Below are 15,642 nucleotides of genomic sequence, written 5' to 3'. Positions count from 1 at the left end.
AAAAAAAAAAATTTTCCTGGTACTGGGAATTGAACTCAGGACCTTTTACTTGCCAGACAGGTGTGGTGCCACTGAGATACATCTCTGGCCTCTAGAAACAAATGTAATCAGTGCTTTACATGCATTATATGAACTGGGTACGGTGGTGCACACCTATAATCTCAGCACTCAGGAGGCTGAGGGAGGAGAATGGCTGAGTTTGAGGCCAGTTTGGGCTACATATAGTGAGCTCAAGCCAGCCTGCACTACAAAGGGAGACCTTGTCTCAAAACAACATGCATTTTATTAAATGGTATATGGAAGTTTAAATTCCTACACTGGAAGTTGGCACTAGATCTTAAGAGTTCACTCACATCAGTTGGGACAGAACTGTTTGGGGTTTTCTCCTTGAGAAACTGAGAACACATGTTATGTTTGAGGTTGCCATATTTGGCCATGTGTAGATTTCACTATGAGACATTTAAAGATTATCTTTCAGGGCTGGAAAACCATATAAAATGACTAAGGCCATTGCGCCTGTCTCACAAGTGCAAGGTCCTGAGTTCGATCCCTTATACCAAAAAAAAAAAAAAAGACTTAAATCTGAAGTCTCAGCTGACATTCATTTAGGCGTCAAACGTTTACTAAGCACCTACTAAATGAGGTGCGACATGAAATGCTGGAGATTTTGCTAAGTGGGACAAACATCATCACAGACGGGGAGCAGGCTCTGAGGAGTGACATGGCTATCTGAGCTGTTCAGAGATGACAGAGCCAAGACAGGACCTGAACTATCATGACTCTTTCCACACACTGTCAGCCTTTATTTTTGCCACATCTCCAAAATTCGTATGAATGGGGTCTTATGCTCCCAGGGAATTCTGTCCTATTTATTTAGGGTAGATGGGTTTTGTAGTATCCAAAACAAAAAACTGAATTAGTGCTGCCCAGCCCCTGGCTTACCCTGTGATAGAGGACTGGAAAGGGAAATAGAACACAGAATATGCTATCTCCTGGGGCTGTCATCCTTCCATACCTCACAACTCACAGGCCATTCAAGGACTTTAAATGGCAGTTTGACCGCATGAGATCTTTCCTTGACCAGCTGACTTAAGACCCTAACCTAATAACTCTGCACTCAAACTGGCATCCCAGCATTTCAGGGAGGGCAGTGTGCATACAATGTAGCCCCTGTGCCCTGCAAGCTAACCAGCTATTAGGGAAAATAAGACAGCTAAAATTCAGAAACAGTATGTGATTTTATTCAAGCAGCATCCACCAAGTGTCAGGCCCTTTCCTAGGCAATAAAGGTGGAAGGATAGCAATCCAGTATAATTTATATGGGGGGGTACATAAAACAGAAACACAGAGAATACCATACAGTAATTTGTGCTATAGAAGAACAAAAAATAGAAGACTGCTAAGGAGCTGCAATTCTAAACAGAGAAGGCTTCACCAAGCAGGGAACATTTTGGTACAAGTCTGAGGAGGCGGGCCATGTGCAAATTGTGGGAAGAAGGTCCAGAGAAAGAATTAACTGCAAAGGCCCAGCCAAAGCAGCTTAAGCAGTGGGTGGAGGAGTGGGGAAGCTGAGGACAAGGTGGGAGGGTTAGGTTCTTTGGCCATTGCAGGATGCCTACTTTTACTGAGCGAGCTGAGGGGTTTCTAGAGGGAATGGGGAAATAAAGTTGTCTTTCACAAGTCTCTACTTCCTAAACTCTGTGTGTTGTACTAATATAGATCTCACAAGCCCCTGATATCAAACAGATGACTACTAGAGATGGGAATCCTAGAGTATTTGACCACCACCTCCAGCAGGTACAGTTCCTTTTTGGCCAGTTTGGCTGGGGTCACAGAGAAATGGGTAATGGTGTGGCTACTCTCCAGGCAAAGCAGGCAGGCAGACGCAGACATGAAACTTGAGTTTAACCTCACTGGGGGATGAAAAATAAGGCCTAACCCTTGGGGGACACAGAATGCTGAGAAATGGTCACTTGAGGCACAAAGCAGGACAGGATCCTTCAGGTTTGAGATGCACCAGTTCTATTTAGAAGAGCAATCACTACACACCCTTCTTTTTCCAAGGGACAACCTTTTTGAAGAATCAAGGCTTATGACCCCTTACTTCCACTAACAATTCACTGGACCCTCTAGAACAGTAGTGGCAAACCTATGGCACACATGCCACAGTGGGCTATTATCATTGAAAGCTCTAAAAGGTTCGCCACCACTGCTCTAGATCATTCACCTCATAGTCCTCATCCTCAGGAAGCTGCAGATCCACCTGGGAAACCAAGTCACACTTGAAAAGATTTTGTAAAATATACTCAGGTACTCTAGCTGCAAGATGGGAGATGTGTGAAGTAGGACAGGGATGTCTTCTGGGCCTCCCAGGATGGTGGGCAGCAAACTTCAGGTCCAGAGTATTAATCACTTGAAGCAGGGGAATTTGAAAGCTGTTTTCAAGGGTCCAGTTTGCCAGCCAGACCTACAGTACCTGAGGGTTAGAAATAGTGTTTGAGGATAGTTTCCCCATAGCACCTGGCAGTACCTGAATTATATGGGCTGAGAGGGTGGACACGACAGCTCAGTTGACAGTCCTGGACAAGGTCTTCTTAAGCGATACCCCAGTCACCAAACAGAATGGCTGAAAAAAGGTTCCAGGTTCTCTTCCCTTTAAACTTTGGACAGCTGGCAAGTCCTTCTAACTCTGTTTCAAAAAGTGCTCAAAACCACATATTTCATCTGATGGTCAAGATTTAAAGGAAAAGTCTGGGCTCTGCCCTGTATCCCAGACCTACCACAGTCCACTCCAGCTCCACCACACTATACCTTACACTTCTCCAAATCTGTACATGTCTGATTAAATGAGCGAATAAATGAGTCCATGAGATTTGGGGTTAAGCTTAGTAGACTTCCTATGCTGTTCCTAATCCAAATGCCCACTACCCAAAATCCCCAGGCCACAGCACAGCCACAGATAAAATTGACCATCTTCCTCCTCAATGTGCCTTTGTTTTTGGCCAAATCCAAACAGCAAAAAACATCCTATCTTAAATCATTATCAATTCCATGGGGGCAGTAATCACAGTGGGACTGGGAAAGCCCACATTTCCTCTGTCCTCTCTCCCTTTGACCCCCCCCCCACTGTTTTGGGGGGTATGCAGCCCTGCTCTGCCATTATTTGGCAGCCTCAAGCAAATCACTTAGAAAATGGCTGCTTTATTAGATGTATTAATCATGCCTGTGCTACTCCTTAGATGACAACTGAGAAATGGACCAATAGGAACCATACACGTATAAGGCCCCCACTGCTCACAAATCTCATTCCTTCAGTTTCCAACTGGTAAGGCTGCTGTACTTCAAGTGAGATGGAACTGCTGACAACTGTTCACATTCTTCCTGAAGGAATAAGGAGTTACAATTATCAAACACCACTCCAGGCAACTTTCACACGGTTCTTTACCCACTCCCACCTGCTCTATCCTTTTCTTCTTGCAAAAAACCCGCCAAATTCTGCAACTAGACCTGAATTTAGACTGAATTAACATTTACTGAACACATTATGTAAAAAGTATATTCAGATTTTACTGAAACCTTGTGACATCTTGTTGCAGTAAGAATTGAGTCACTCAAAGGACAGAACAAATGGGGTTCACAGCACCAACAAATCAAAATACAGAACAGATGACAAAAAAAAAGACCCCAAAAAACACATCACAATTGGCTCCCACAGAAAGTATGTTGTTGGGCCTCTTTACCCTGTACTAGATGGTTTTTAATTATTTTTATTTTGTCTGACATCACGGAATCCTCACCTTTTTAGTGCTTGCAGTGAATATAGGTCTTCATCTGGCCTGGGTGCTACTTTCCATCTACCACAGATGCAGTGAGTGAAGCTCTGGAAAGGCCAAGTGACTTGTCCACACAGCTTCAGAGTCACAAGGAAGGGCCTCCAATGTGGTTTGCTGATTCAAAGTCTAGGTAGTACTGGTCCCAGGACCCCATCATTATCACTACAGCGCTGATGATGACTCACAGACAAAGGGCAGACAGTAGGCTCGGAGGCTCAGGAGCCGGACAGACCAGCATCTCCTGAGGTGGCCAGTCCCTGGCCCAGCTCATTTTCTCCTCTGTGATACTATGTTATAGTGTAGCCTCCACTAGCTCCTACAGAGATGGAGTTTAGGAGAATCCTGACAGGGTGCAGATGGAGACAGAAGACTTTTGTAAGGTCTAAAAATGGGCACATTTCCATTTTGTGCAGGCTAATTCCAAGTTCCCTTGTGGGACAACAAATCTCCCCTCACTACTGCCAATCTGGCTCTCATCCTTTCTCCCCTCTAGAAACAGTGAAGGTCCTCCACAGAATCCCCGTCTGCTGCCCTCTATCAGCACATTCTTCAGATACAGGATAGACATCAGCATAAAGTGCCATGATTTTACCACACTTCCTGAACCGTGTTCTGGATGAATAAATATGTTCTTAAACTTTAAAACAGTGTTTATGAAGGCAGAGAGAACTTTTCACAGGATGTCTCTTCTCTTCTTCTTAACCAAACCAAGTGAGGGAATAGTGTTTGTGGCTATGGAACTAAGTACCTTGGCTTAAAAGGGACTCAAGCTATGACTTCAAATTCATCAGTATTGTGAGCTTGCCAAATGTGCTCATTGGCCTGTTCTTCCAGAGTTCAGAAAACACACAGCAGCTGGGCATTGTGGCACATGCCTATAATCCCAGCACTTGGGAGGCTGAGGCAGGAGGATTGCTGTGTGTTTGAAGCCAGCCTGGGCTACACAGTGAGTTCAAGGCCAGCCTGAACTACACAGTGAGTTCAAGGCCAGCCTGAACTACACAGTGAAACCCTATCTCAAAAAACAAAAACAAAAACCCACATGAAACAAACAAATAAAACACAACAAGCCAGTAGGTACCAGTAGGTACAAACTGCGCAAGCTTACATTGTATGAAGAACCAAGAGAGCATGTAAGCAGACAACTCTAATTATTGCCAACATGATCTGCTGGGGCCTTTGGGACACGTTGCATTCTCTCTCCCCTTCAAAACAATTTTGTTCCCTGAAGTATTCTTCATACATTCCGTGTTTCTGCTTTTAGGGTGATTCTAGAACCACGGCCAGCTGTTTTAAAATCACTTTAAGAACAGATGTAAAAGTCTTTCCTGTTTCCATAGACCCATCCCTCTTCAAACCCCTTCAGCTCCTCAAGGCTGGGAGGCAGACTTTCAAATACCCAGGCCCTGTGTCAGTTAAAAATCAGAATTCTAGGCTGGGGATTTAGCACAGTGGTTCCAGCACCTGCTTCGCAAGCACAAGGTCCTGAGTTTGATCCCCAGTACAAAAAAAAAAAAAAAAAAATCAGAATTCTAAGGCTCCAGGTAATGATATACATGCTTAACTATTTGAGAAGGAATCAGTGATATCTGCAACTTACTTTGGCATCAATAAACACAAAAGTGAACTGCTAGGTAGACAGATATGTGATAAAGATGTGATACGTTAAGTATGAATCCTAGGCAATGGTCCATGGGTATACATACATTGTAAAATTCCTTCAACTCTTCTGTATACTTAAATTTTTTCCTAATTAAATCTGGGGATAGGGCTGGGAATTTAGCTCAGTGACACCACGCCTGCCTCGCAAGCGCAAAGTCCCGGGTTCGATCCCCGATACTGACAGAAGACAAAAAGAAAAGAAAAAAACTGGGGGTGGGAGGGCCTTCTGAAATGGTGAGTGACTGAAAATATGTTTCCCATTTAGAGCTGAGGACAAACAGAGCTGACACACGTCTTCGCACCCAATTCTGGTGAGCTCCAAGGAAAGCAAGGAAAGCAGTCCTATTTGCCTAGGCACGTTCCTGCTCACATCAGGCCCCAGAAATACATACAAAACTGATACAAATGCTACCGAACGCCCCCTCTTCAGGGGCCTTTTATCCTCACTTTGCGACAGAGTTTCTTAGCCCCAAGTGTACTGAGAATTATCTACGCAGCGTATTAAATACAGATTCCTGAGCTGCAGCCCTTAACTACTGATTCAGAGCCTGATGGGGTGGATGTGAGCCCCTAGAACCTGTCTTTTTAACAAGGGCTCCACGTCCTTCTGACGCAGAGGATCCTCGGCCACTCAACTCCATCTTCCCTGACACCTGTTGAGAGGCCCTTGGGAACCCACGTCCATGGTGTGAGACCTGGTCAGTCCGCCGCTTCTCCAACCAGCCTGTGGGTGCGCAGCGCAGAGCCACGTCCCGATCGGCACGCTACGGAGAGCCGGAGCCGGGCGGGGGAGGGAGAGTGCGGCTGGCTCCTTCGGGACTGCCAAGGTCACCTGCAGGACCACTCGGCGCGGCGACCCTTCTTCCCACCCCACCCCTCCCCCGTTCTTTAAGCTAGAAAGCGTTCGCCTTTCCTCTCCCTTCCCTTCATTTCCTGCGGTACAACGACACAATCTTCCCCTTACATAAAAGCTGGAGAGGCACTAGAGGGACGCGCTCTAGGCTGGGCCTTTGGGACCGATATAATCCTGGGACTCCAGACCCGAGCCAGGGAAGCTGTCGCCGCAGCCCCGGAGCCACAACCACACTAATCCCCCGGGCTACCCTGTGTCCCGCAGCATCTCGGATGGGGACGGGCCCGCCTCGCCGCCCCGACCCTCTTTACCTCAGAAGCCAGGCACCGGAGACCCGCCCGCAGGAAGCAGAGATAATCCCGGCTCCAGCCTAGAGCTCTGAGGAGACCCCTCGCCCGGAGGTTCTGTACGTACACTGCCCCCGCGCGCCCAAAGGCCACTGGGATTTGTAGTTTCCCCGCGTGCCCAAAGGCCTCCAGGATTTGTATTCAGCCAGTAAGCCTTCAGCGAGCCCGGAGGCAAGGGGCCTACAGAAGCCGGCATGCACCGCGCGAAACCGCGGGCGGGGGCGGGGTCCCGGGCCGAGGTCATTTCCCACCGAAGGGGGGGCTCGAGGCCCAGCCCCCCTTCGATAGGGGTGAAAGAGGGGGTTCCTACGAGAAGCCATCCCCGAGAGCGCAGAGGCGACTCACCGTCCCCGCACCTGCTCAGCCGCGGCGGGCGTAGCAGCCGAAGCGACTGCCGTCGCGTCCCGTCAGAGGAGGCGGGTAAGCTTTGGAAAAAGGCCCAGGACCCTGGCGTCGCGGCGAGGAGGCGTGGCCCGGTATGACACGTGACGATCTAGGTGACGTCGCCGGGGACTAAATCGCGTTAGACTCAAGCACATGGGGATACTGTGGCGTATTTGCTGAGTGGAAGGCAGGAGAGCCAGAAAAGGGTCCGGTGAGGTCCCCTTCTTCCGCCCCTCCCGCCCCTGACGGCTGTTAGGCAAGGGTCCAAGGAACGCGCGCCTTCTTCGCTCCTGGGCTCCTTCTCCATTTGTTCTACAAATGTTTATTCAGTTAAAAAGCATTTACCTACCTGCCAGGCGTAGTGGTGCACACCAGTAATCCCAGCACTCGGGAGGCTGAGGCAGGAGGGTTGCCAAGAGTTTGAGGCCAGGCTACATAGTGAGTTCAAGGCCAGCCTGAACTACTTAGTGAGACTGTCTAAAAAAACCAAAAAACAAAAAAATAGCCGGGCGTGGTGGCGCACGTCTGTAATCCCAGCACTCGCACGTCTGTAATCCCAGCACTCGGGAGGCTGAGGCAGGAGGATCCCTGTGAGTTCGAGACCAACCTGGGCTACATAGTGAGTTCGGGGCCAGACTATAACGTGAGACCCTGTCTCAAAAAACTCAAAGAAGAGGCATATGGCTTTATGAATTGTCACACATTGATCACACCATGGCAGCTCTGCTTCATTCTCACTTCCGCTGAGTTCACCTTAGGGTAACCACTCTCCTGACATCTGACACCAATGATTAGTTTCTCTGTTTTTGTACTTTTTACAGCAGTGGATTCATGAAGTGTGAACTTGTTCAGATGTGGCTTCTCCCGCCCAGTTTTGTAGCTGTGAAAGTCATCTGTATGACAACATATAGTTGTTGATGTTTGTCCTCATTGCTGTATCATAGTCTATTGTGAGAATATGTCACGGTTTGTCAGTCTTGCTGTTTGTGGGCATCTGCGTGATCCCATGTGAGGATTTTTGGCTGTTGTCACAAACACTGCCAAATTCAGTACTATCAGAGACACTTAAATACATGGCCTGCGAATATTTCTGTTGGGTTCCCTTCTAGGGGTTCAGGGGCTGGGTCAGAGAGTATGCATTTGTTCTACTTTGTAGGCCCTGCCAGTTTTCCAGACAAGTTCTCTCCATCAGCACATGAGGGTTCTTCTGTTCATGTACGTGCCAGTTCTTGGTATTGTGAAGTCTTCAATTTTGAATGCTAAACGATTCTATCAGAAACATGAGTGATTAACATTTATTTTATTTTTGAGACAGGGTCTCACTAGTAGTTCAAGCGGGCCTTGAACTCACGGTCTTGAACTCCTGCCTCAGCCTCCTGAGTGGTGGATTACAGGTATGCACGACCACACCCAGCATACTTCATGTTTTTGTCACTCATGTGGTCCGTAAGAGCCCCCAAAGCGTCACGCTTCTTGCAGTCATAGGTGGAGCTTTTTCAGAGGTGGCTGAATCGAGAGTGTGAGACTCTGGGATTGATTCATGGTACAGTGATAGGCTCAAGGGCACTAGCATTAAGGATGTGAGTGCTACCCGCCCTAAGTAGCCTGGATAAGATATAAGGAATAGAAATAGCAAAAAAATAAATAAATAAAGAAAGAAAAGAAAGAAAGCTGGGATCATCCCCTGCTTGCTTTTTCTGTCTTCTGTCTGCAATGAATTGCGTCCCCTGTGTGATGCCACTCTTCCATGTGCCACGCTGCCTTAGAGCCAGCCAATCATGGAATGGAAACTCTGCAAACTGTGAACTAAATAAACCCATCCTTCTTTAATGTTGGGCATTGGGTAATTTGTCTCCACAGTAAGAAAAGTAAGGCAATCCATGAGAGTAGACAGCTCCTCTGGAGCTGTGATCTGTTTTAGCAAAAACAGAGAGCACCTACTGTGTGCTGGGCTTTGTGTTCTGGTACTGGAAAGTGAAAGGTTTCTGCCCTTAAGGAGCTCCAGAAACATTTTGGTTCCAGGTCTCAACTCACATGTCACCTCCAGATGTTCCTCCCTGAACACCGTTCCCACAGCACTTATTTCATTGCCTGCTTCATTTTCTTTACAGTGCTTACCATCATCTAAGGGATCTTATTTATCTGTTCACCTGCTTGCTGTCTATTTTCTTTCATGGGGGAAGGACTTTTGTCTGATTTTTTTTGTCCCCTAGAAGTTTTTGACACATAGGTTGTAACACGTAGAGGCCTTAGTTTCATGGCCCCTAGAAGTTTCAGTACGCATTTATGCAGTACATTCAGTTTATATTTTTGCAGTGTGACTGCATAACTGATTGGAAGGATGAGACCTGAGATCTTGTATTAAAGTGCTGGCATTACCTTATTTTTTAATGAGGTCTTTCTGTGTTCCTTGGGCTGGCCTTGAACTTTCGATCCTCCTACGTTAGCTTCCTGAGTAGTTGGGATTGCAGCCATGTGCCACTGCGCCAGGCTCTGGCACTTATTTGCTATGTGTGATCCAAATAAGTGGGATCACACATTAAATCTCCTAATTCTCATTTCCTTATTTATAAAACAAGGGTATTTGGGGTGATAAAGAAAGAACTGGCAAACTTGAAGTTAGGTTAATAGGGATTATACACACCAAAAAATAGAGAGAAAATAGAATGAATTAAAATTAATAGAGCCTCAGAGAAATTGGACCTGTTTGATTGTACCACCCTATGCATAATGGGAGTACTAGAAAGAAAGGAGGAAGTAGGAAGCACAGAAAAATGTACAAAGAAATGACTGAAAGTACCAAATTTTGGTGGGGGGCACTGGGGATCAAATTGAGGACCTTGTGCTTTTGAGGCAGGCGGTGGAACCACTGAGCTAAATCCCTGGCCCCCAAATCGATTAATTAATTAATTAATTTTTAAAAATACATTAATCTACACATTCAAGACTCATTGAAGTCCAAACAGAACAGTATGAAATAATGAACCGAAAGCCTTTAGCCTTCTGTGTTAGTCAGATTTGTGTCACTGTTACAAAGTACCTGACATCGTCATCTTCCTCCTTCTTCTTCTTCTTCTTCTTCTTTCCTTCTTCTTCTTCTTCTTCTTCTTCTTCTTCTTCTTCTTCTTCTTCTTCTTCTTCTTCTTCCTCTTCCTCTTCCTCTTCCTCTTCCTCTTCCTCTTCCTCTTCCTTCCTCCTTCCTCCTCCAATGGTCTTCCAAGACCCAACCCAAGACCTAAAACTTTTGGGGGACATTTTAGATCTAAACCATAGCATTTCACTTCTGGCCTCCAAAAGGACATTATGTCTACCTCGTTATGCAACATGCACTCAGTTCATTTCTGAGAGTCACCAAAAGTCTTGACAGTTCCAGCACTGTTCAAAAGTCAGTCCAAAATCTCCTCTGAGAACCAAGACAAACTATGTGAGTGCCTGTAAAAAACAAAACAAAACAAAACAGTGTAAGAATTGTAGTTCAGTGGTAGAGCACTTGCCATGTATGCATGCGGAGCAAAGTCTTAAAAAAGAAATTATACATATTCTCAAAATACAACGACACAGAGTAAATATTTCCTTTACAAATGTAAGGAATGGGGACTAGAAAGAAATTGGACCAAAGATTAAAACCCAGCAAGATAAACTCTAACTCTTATAGCTTAATGTCTGGCAGTTGAAGCACATGGTGGTAAGATGTGAGTTTCAGAGACCTTGGGCAGTCCGATCTCTAGTGTCTTAGAGGTTGAAGGCTACGTGGCCTCTCTGGTTCTGCTTATTGGCAGGCTCCTTGGCACACATTCCTCATTCCTGGTATCTCTAACTTCCTGGGGTCTTAATTGCAACCTTGGTGAAATGTGAGTGGCCTCAGAAGTACAAGATGACCAGATACCCAGCATGGCACTGGTCAGGGATGATTGACGTGGTATGTTAGTCACATATACTCACTGCCCAGGAGAAGACAGTGTAGTTATGCAGGGTCAGTGGATGGAGTGGGGAGAGAATGCCCTGGGGAGCAGAGAGAACCAGCCGGACCAGGGGAAGTAGGCTTGGAATTGACAGAGGTTAGGTTCCCTGGCTCCCACAGGGAGATGGGATTGGTTTGAATATTTCGAAGACTTGGCAGGAAGGTGAAGCCCATAGTGTGAGGACCAGTTGGGTGCAGCTTATCTGGCTGGATGAGGAACTAGCTGGTTGCTGGGGCCTTTCCCCTTGAGGGAGACATATCTGGTAAGAGCAAGGGGACTCAGGAGCCCCGTGTGGCCCAAAGATAGTGAGGCAACACTTGAATTGTTTTTTTTGTACCGGAGTGGGGGGGTCAAACTTGGGACCTTGCGCTTGTGAGGCAGGTGGCGGAATCACTGAGCTAAATCCCTAGACCCCTTGTTTTGTTTTTAAGACAGAGTCTTACTACATAGTTCAGGCTGACCTTGAACTCACTGTGTAGCCCAGAGTGACTACAACTTGTGGTAATCCTCCAGCCTTCAGCCTCCCAAATGAGGGGATTATAGGAATGCACCACCACACTTGAATTTTTAAATCTTACAACACAATGGAGAACTGAGAGGCCTTAATGAAAGTGTGTGATAGTTAATATTAGATACCCATGTGACTGGATTAAAGAATACTTAGAAACCTGGCAAAGCATTATTTTTGGTGTGCCTGTGAGGGTGTTTCCAGGGATTGGGATGAGTCCTGAGCAGACTAGGTCAGGAAGACTTGCCCTCAATGCGGGTGGGCACCATCCAGTCTGCCAAGGGCCTAGAGATAACAAAACAGGAAGAAGGCACATGTGTCCATTCTTCCTCTTCTGTCCTTGGACACCAAAACTTCAGACTCCGCTGCCTTTGGACTTCAGAACTTAGCACATGAAGTGTTCCCGACCCCCAGGTTCTCAGGCCTTTGGCGTCAGACTGAGAGTTTTGCCATTGGCTTCCTTGGTTCTGAGGCCTGTGGACTTGGCCTGAGCTATCCCAGGGTCTCTTGCAGACACTCTGCCATGGGACTCCTCAGCACTGTGATGGCATGAAACAATTTCCCTAATACATCCCTCCCACGTGCTTGTGTCAATGTATCCTATTGGTTTCTTCTCTCTGGAGAAGCTTGACTAATGCCTCGTGTCAGGAGGACTTATCATAGGATCTAGGTTCATGTTAGGTGGTATAGGGGAGAGTCTGAGACAATGAAACACTTTGTTTTAGCTTTTTTTATTATATGTAATTTAGTTTTCATATGAATTTCATGTGCTGCTCAATTTTAGTTTTGTTTTGTTTTGGTATCAGGGATCGAACTTGGGACCTTGCGCTTGTGAGGCAGGCGGCAGAACCACAAAGTCCCTGGCATTTTCAGCTTTTTTATGTGGAAGCCAGGCCAGAGTGGCCCTTCATGAATGGAAATCCTGAATGGGCTTATGTTGTGTGCTGTGTGCCAAGAATGTGAGGTCACAGTGCTGAGTAGGCAGGAGTCAGGCTCCAGGTGTGAAGTTGAAGGCTTTTCCAGCAGGCTTCCCTAGGAGACTGGGACAAGCAGGTTGCTGTCATCAAACTGACTAAGCAGGGCCTGACAGTAGTGGTGCCCTAGCAGCTCCTTGACCCTACAGCAGCCAGCTCATGGCCATGGCCCTCAAAACACAGCAGGACTAAGACACTACTCAGGAGAGTTGGGGTCTCAGTGAACCCCACCTCACATGGGGAGCAGAGTAGGGCCCAGAGGGAAGACAGGGACGTGATGGACTCTGGGCAGATGATACTCTTCTCACTTCCTTTGCTCTCCCAGCCAGAAACTGAAGCACCACGAGGGAAGATGTGTTTGGCCATGTCAAAAAAACTAACATAGTTCTTCAGACTCTCTTCGTAAAACCTGGACCTTCTTGACTCCAAAAAAAAAAAAAAAAAAAAAAAAATCTGTCTTCTGTCCTGAATCTAGAGTCTTCAAGTGGCAAGCTGCCTCTATCACTTTCCCTACATGTTTCTTAAAAGAGCTGTCAGCCTTGCATAAGCAGAAGACTTGAATGAAAAGATTACTTGTTTACTTTTTTTGTTTGTTTGGTTTTGTTTGGTTTTGTTTTTTGAGACAGGGTCTTACTATGTAGTTGAGACTGACCTGGAACTCACTATGTAGTCCAGGTTGGTCTCGAACTCACAGTGATCCTCCTGCCTCAGCCTCCCAAGTGCTGGGATTACAGGCGTGCGCCACCAAGCCTGGTTTACTCGTTTACTTTTTAAACACTCATCAAATATTAAATGAGTACCTACTCTGGCTGAGGCTCGCCTGTGAGTGCCTGCCCCTCTCCAGGCTCTCAGAAGCATGTCAACTTGACCATATTCTCTGGTGTCCTAGCAACCAGAAACTCTGATCCGCACTCTAGTCAGGACAGAGGTCATTCCTCCCTGACCGCTAGGACTCGCAGCCTCCCCAAGCCTCTGATGACCTGTCCGTGCAGCTGTTTAGGAGCACTGACACCACCACTTTTTTCCAAGAACCTCAGCCCCTCTGACCCACCACCCTGGCAAGATGAGCTTCTCGCTCACATTCACTGAGTTGGTCAATGTTGCCATACTGCATTGCGGGATGGTGAACTTCAAGGCCCAACATCTTCTGCTCCAGGGCATCCTGGAGCACATCCACATGGCTGATCTCAAGAAGGTCCTCTCAGGCGATGAGGACTTCCTCCAGACCTCACAGGTGATGCTTATGCCCAGGGAAGGAGATGCCCAGCCCATCCTTAGCCCCATGAAGCGGCTCAGCAACATCTTTGACCACGTGGTGAACCGTATTGACAAGATAGAGAACCAGCTGGCCATCCTGCAGGACCTGCCCTGTGCCACCCAGCTGCTGGAGGGCAGTCAAGGGACTGGCCGGCCCATCGAGGACCTGTGGCATCTGATCAAGCTGAGGAAGATGGTGGAGGGCAATGAAGAAGCCATAGCAAAGGTACACCTCCGACCTGTGGAAGCCTCCCGGCCCGTTTGTCTGCTCTGCTCCCAAGCATCTTGTCCTTTGTTCCCTAAAGATGGGATAGTCCATTGTGGAGAGGGGATGAAGCCAGACCTTGGAGTCAGACAGAACCAAAACCCCAGTCTTCTATCCTGGTCATTTATTGAGAAAAGAAGCAGACATATAATGCCACTTATACAGAATCCCCAGAATAGGCAAATTCATAGACACAGAAAGTAGATTGGTGGTTTCAAGGGCCTGGGAGGAAGGGGGAATGGGTAGTGACTGTTTAGTGGGTGTAGGGTTTCCTTTTGGGGTTAATGTGAAAATGTTTCGGAACTAGATAGAAGTTATAGACATGCAGTTGCCATTTTAATAAATGCTGCTGCATTGTTCTTTTTTTTAAAAAAAATTATAGAGCTGAGGATCAAATCTAGGGTCTTGTGCGTGCTAGGCAAATGCTGTATCCCTGAGCTACATCTCCAGCTGAATTGTGAACTTGGCCCACTGCCCTCTTTGAGTTTTGTGGCCTTGAGCAAAGCAATCCCTTTGCCTCCTGCTTTCTTATCTATAAAATGAAAATCTCAGTAACACTCAGCTATTGTGTGGGTGAATGAAGTAAAAGTCAGGGTTAACTGCTCAGTGGGGAGTGGATCACTTTGCTCTTGGGAAATGGGGAGGGGTATCTTGAGCTGCGAATTCTGGAAGGTGAGATACCCCATGGAGAAGCTGGGCAGCGAGTCAGGAGTGGGAAAGTAGCAACCCACTTAGGGGCTGGGCCGAGCAGGCAGACTGTCCCCTTAGGTTCCCATTGGAGGCTGGTATCTGCGTAGCCAAGGACAGGTGACCCATGTAGGACAGCTTCACAGAGTAGCCTACCTTCGCCACTAACCTCCACCATAGTCTGGGGCCTAGACTGAGCTTTTTATTTTTTAAACAGGCAGTGGAACCACTGAGCCAAATCCCTGGCCTTAGACTGAGCTCTTGATGGTTAAAAAGCCACTTGCCAGTGAGAATTAAAGAACTGTCACCAGTCCAGCAAGGTGGCACACCCCTGTAATCCTTGTAGTTGGAAGGTTGTGAGTTTGAGGCCAGCTTGGGCTACATAGTTCAAAGCCAGCCTGAACTACACAGGGAGACCCTATCTCAAAAAAAAAAAAAAAAAAAAAAAAAAAAAAAAAAAGATTGTCATCAACCAAGGTTGAGTCCCGTGGAGGGTAGTTATCTCCCTCTGAGTGTGTTTCCTTCTCACCCACATATGGTGGGGTCATATCTACAAAGCACGGGAAGGATCACAGGGCAAGTCTCAGGAGTGGAGCTTACTTAGGAAAGTGCTCTGAAGGCCTGGACCACACAGGGACTCTCAGGTCTGACCTGTGCACTGAGGAGGCAGGCATGTTGGTGTAGGTGTTTGTAGAGGTGATTGAGAAAACAGACAGAAACAGCTCTGTTCTTCAAGTGAGAAAAACTATCCAGACTCTCAGCTTTTTCTCTGTACAGCCCAACTTTCTTGGGCTTAATACCCGTCTTAGTTACTTTTATCTCATTGCAAAGACAAAATACCCACAAAATAACCCACAAGTTAAGAGAGGAAAGGTTTATTTAGCTTATGCTTTGTAGAGTTTTCAGCCCA

The 15,642-nt window shown here is 46.8% G+C and overlaps 2 protein-coding genes across 8 annotated transcripts in view; one reads left to right on the top strand and one right to left on the bottom strand.

Annotated features, from left to right (window-relative positions):
• The window catches only part of Cdip1 (cell death inducing p53 target 1), a 20,189-nt gene extending 13,056 nt beyond the window's left edge, over positions 1–7,133 (bottom strand). For 2 of the 7 annotated variants that reach the window (XM_010644101.3, XM_010644100.3), the window contains exon 1: positions 6,660–6,806. The gene's annotated coding sequence lies outside the window, so the exon portion shown is untranslated. Of the gene's footprint in view, positions 1–6,659; positions 6,810–7,040 lie in introns of those variants that run through there. The other 5 variants (XM_010644105.3, XM_033758758.1, XM_010644103.3 and 2 more) reach the window with 5 other exon arrangements.
• Positions 7,134–13,273: 6,140 nt separating this feature from the next.
• The window catches only part of CUNH16orf96 (chromosome unknown C16orf96 homolog), a 48,706-nt gene continuing 46,337 nt past the window's right edge, over positions 13,274–15,642 (top strand). The window contains 1 exon segment of the mRNA XM_010644098.3: positions 13,274–14,006. Coding sequence (XP_010642400.1) covers positions 13,587–14,006 — 420 coding nt within the window. The 5' untranslated portion in view covers positions 13,274–13,586.

The sequence above is a fragment of the Fukomys damarensis genome, unplaced genomic scaffold, assembly GCF_012274545.1.
Source record: "Fukomys damarensis isolate Sample0158 unplaced genomic scaffold, DMR_v1.0_HiC HiC_scaffold_34, whole genome shotgun sequence".
Lineage (NCBI taxonomy): Eukaryota > Metazoa > Chordata > Mammalia > Rodentia > Bathyergidae > Fukomys > Fukomys damarensis.
The sequence above is the reverse complement of the archived record's forward strand: the minus strand, read 5'-3'. Positions and strand labels throughout refer to the sequence as shown.